The sequence below is a fragment of the Nanorana parkeri genome, unplaced genomic scaffold, assembly GCF_000935625.1.
Source record: "Nanorana parkeri isolate BGI_ZX_2015 unplaced genomic scaffold, ASM93562v1 scaffold210, whole genome shotgun sequence".
In the NCBI taxonomy this organism is placed as follows: Eukaryota; Metazoa; Chordata; class Amphibia; order Anura; family Dicroglossidae; genus Nanorana; species Nanorana parkeri.
The window spans coordinates 10,851-14,172 of record NW_017306478.1 but is presented as its reverse complement, the minus strand read 5'-3'; the positions used below and the strand labels follow the sequence as shown (position 1 = coordinate 14,172).

The 3,322-nt window shown below is 48.3% G+C and overlaps 1 protein-coding gene across 1 annotated transcript in view; it reads left to right on the top strand.

Moving 5' to 3' along the window:
* The window catches only part of POLH (DNA polymerase eta), an 8,249-nt gene that overhangs the window by 3,378 nt on the left and 1,549 nt on the right, over nt 1-3,322 (top strand). The window contains exons 6-9 of the mRNA XM_018555721.1: nt 1,102-1,221; nt 1,394-1,517; nt 1,770-1,835; nt 2,974-3,146. Coding sequence (XP_018411223.1) covers nt 1,102-1,221; nt 1,394-1,517; nt 1,770-1,835; nt 2,974-3,146 — 483 coding nt within the window. The remainder of the gene's footprint in view (nt 1-1,101; nt 1,222-1,393; nt 1,518-1,769; nt 1,836-2,973; nt 3,147-3,322) is intronic.

Below are 3,322 nucleotides of genomic sequence, written 5' to 3'. Positions count from 1 at the left end.
CCCCCGGGGGGTTCATATAGGCCAGCCGTTCTCAGGAGCCATTGAAATAATTTTTAGGTCTCCTGCAAAAATGTATTCATCGGAGGTCAGTGGGAAGAATACCAACCTTACAGACAGCTAAAAAGATCTGCATCAAGTGGCAAGTGGTGCTGGACACAGGTTAATGCAGATACTATCAGATGGGAGGGAGGGAGGTCAGTCACAGCTTAAGAAAATTCTAGCAACCTCTTAAAGGAACCGTGGTGGGAAATGGCTGATATATAGGCTGTAGAATCGCAGCAAGTGAATAATCAGTCTCTGGTCTCTCAGTTCTGAACCATCCAACTGGGGCCCCTCGGCCCTGAACCAGCCGACTGTGGCCCCTCAGCTCTAAGCCACCCAACTGTGGCCCCTCGGGTCTGTGTCATGCTGACTGCGACCCCTCAGCTCTAAGCCATCCAACTGCAGCCCCTATGCTCTGAGCCATCCACATATGGCCCCTTAGCGCTGAGCCATCCAACTGCGGCCGTTCAGGTCTTATGTCATTCTGATTGCGGCCCCTCAGCTCTGAGCCATCCAAATGCGGTCCCGTGGCTCCTCGCGCTGAGCCATTCAAATGTGGCTCCTCAGCTCTGAGCTATCCAAATGTGGCTCCTCAGCTCTGAGCTATCCAAATACGGCTCCTCAGCTCTGAGCTATCCAAATGCGGCTCCTCAGCTCTGAGCAATCCAAATGTGGCTCCTCAGCTCTGAGCTATCCAAATGCGGCTCCTCAGCTCTGAGCTATCCAAATGCGGCTCCTCAGCTCTGAGCTATCCAAATGCGCCTCCACAGCTCTTAGCACCCCGACTGCCGCCCCTCAGCTCTGGGCCATCCGACTGCAGCGTCTAATCCATCCAAGCCATAACCATACACAGCAGTTGCAGAATGGTGAATAGTGAAGCAATTAGCAGAAAGTGACTTTTGCTCCCTATTTCTATTTATGTTCCTTTGTTTTCCCTTGACTTTAGCCAATGTGTACATGAGAAGGATACAAATTATTATGTAATAGTCCATCTCGGTATTCTTCCCCCTGAGCTCTCCTGGTCTCAGTCACTCTTAACCTATTCTACTTTCTTACCAGACGCCTTCTTGGAGGTAAACTTGGGAAATCTATCAAAGAGATCCTAGGCGTGGAATTCATGGGTCAGCTGACCCAGTTCAGCGAATTATGTCTCCAGGGCCACTTTGGTGATAAAACCGGGTGAGTGGATTGCAGGTTCCGTCATCTTCTTTCTTCTCTTTCTCCTCCGTGTTATGAATGGAAACACCTGATGGAAGCTGCAATCTTTAGACTCCGATGTCAGACAATGGTAGCTTCCAACAGAGGTTTTTCTTTCACATGAAAACTTATTTTATTTCATTTCATGTTTTAGATCGTGGCTCTATAACCTGTGCCGTGGGATTGAGGATGAACCAGTGAAGCCCAGACAGCTGCCTAAATCGATTGGCTGCAGCAAGACTTTTCCTGGGAAGACAGCGCTGTGCACACGAGACCAGGTGAGGGAACCTCAGAACAATGACCCGGCAACTACAGGTCTGCAGAGAGACCATGTGACCCGCTTTGTCTTTATCTGTGTAGTTTCATTGGCTGCCTTTTTATATTATATCTTAAACAACAAGAACTCTCACTGTTGCTATAAAGTAACCATTGTGGTTCTTCCCGTGCAGTGAGTACGGCAAAACAGACAATTCTTGTTGTAGACATTTTAATGAATGAGGCGCTGTGTGACGTGGTCTTCTCTCCGGCAGGTGCAGTACTGGCTCTTACAGCTGTCTACGGAGCTGGAGGAGAGGCTGAAGAAGGACAAGGACACAGTGAGTATCGGCCAATGTCAGGGGTATGTGTTCCCAGCCACCTTTGGTAGTCCTATACATGGACTGGGTGACCCATCACTACCATATCTCTATTAAAGCTTCAATGGACTTGTTAAATTGGACAGATCATGCGCTGCCCTCTGGTTCTCACAAACCCCTGCAGTAGCTGAACTCCAGGCAAATAGAACATACATAAAATGAATGCGGCTCTCTATTCAGTTCTACATAATAAAATGTATTTTTTCTTAAATGCAAACAAAATAAGTGCCTCTATTTGATTTGGTATGATCCTCTTGCAGTCCCTGTACAGCAGAGCTTGCACTGGGTGAAGGAGAAGCAACACAAGGAGCTAATCAGTTGTGCTGCAGTTCTCTTGTGGTAACAAGGAACATGCTGATAGGAGGATAGAACAGTGACGGATAAGTTCATCAGTCTGCTGCTTCTCCTCTGAGCTATTTGTGCAGTGACGTGGGCACACTGGTTTCACCCTCTTACTCCCATTCATTTTCTTGAGCATCAGTGTGGTCGTCACTAATGGTGGGCGGTCAGGTTTGGCTCACAAGCATATTCCAGGTCCTACCACAGTTGGGTCGGGGCTCGGTACCGGCAGTCGGGTTCCACTCCTGATACCTGGGAAGCTCGAGCAGTGCAGAAATTTGAGGCCGCTTGTGAGTTTTGCCATGTTGTCAGTCACTGAGCTCTTCAATATGGACCAGTCTGCTGCCAGTGTTGTGCTGCCGGAGCTTTCCTGGGGGTGTGCTGGGTGTGCCATTGTGTTGTATTGGGGGGGTTTCCTCGTACTTATGGCCATATTATTATTATACAGGATTTATATAGCACCAACAGTGTGCGCAGCACTTTACAATATAAGGAAGACATTACAATCACAATACAATTCAAGACAAGATGGTAAGGGGGGCCCTATAGTGCTTCTCCTTATTGATTTGCATTCATGCTTTTGAAGAGATTTTGGAATGCCTTTCAAATGTTGAAAGCACCAGCTGAAAACCTGAAACATGTCAGCTGACAATCTTTAGATTCTGGGCAAGAAAAAAGTAAGGTGACAATGCAATGTGTCATTTTAAGTGTCGTGCACGCTCACCCGTCTTCTGTTACCTTCTTGCGTCCCCTCCTCTAGAATCACAGAACGGCCAAGCTGCTGACCATAGGCATAAACCGGCAAGGAGACCCTCGTTGGAGCAGCGTGTCCCGGTGCTGTGCCCTTACCCGCTATGAAGCACAGAAGATCAGCAGTGATGCCTTCGTGGTCCTGAAAGGTTTTAACACGGCTGGAAGCCACCAAGCTGCATGGTGAGTGGTGTCTCTGTGTGATTCTGAACATACATTGGGGGACGTAGGAGCCCAATAGGATAGTTACCCAGCCATTACGATGATGAATGCCAAGTACAAATTGGAAGGGTAAGTTTGGTGTCCTTGGCTGTAAGACTCTGTGCCCTAGGTGGCGTTTTTATACAGCAGGGGAGGGG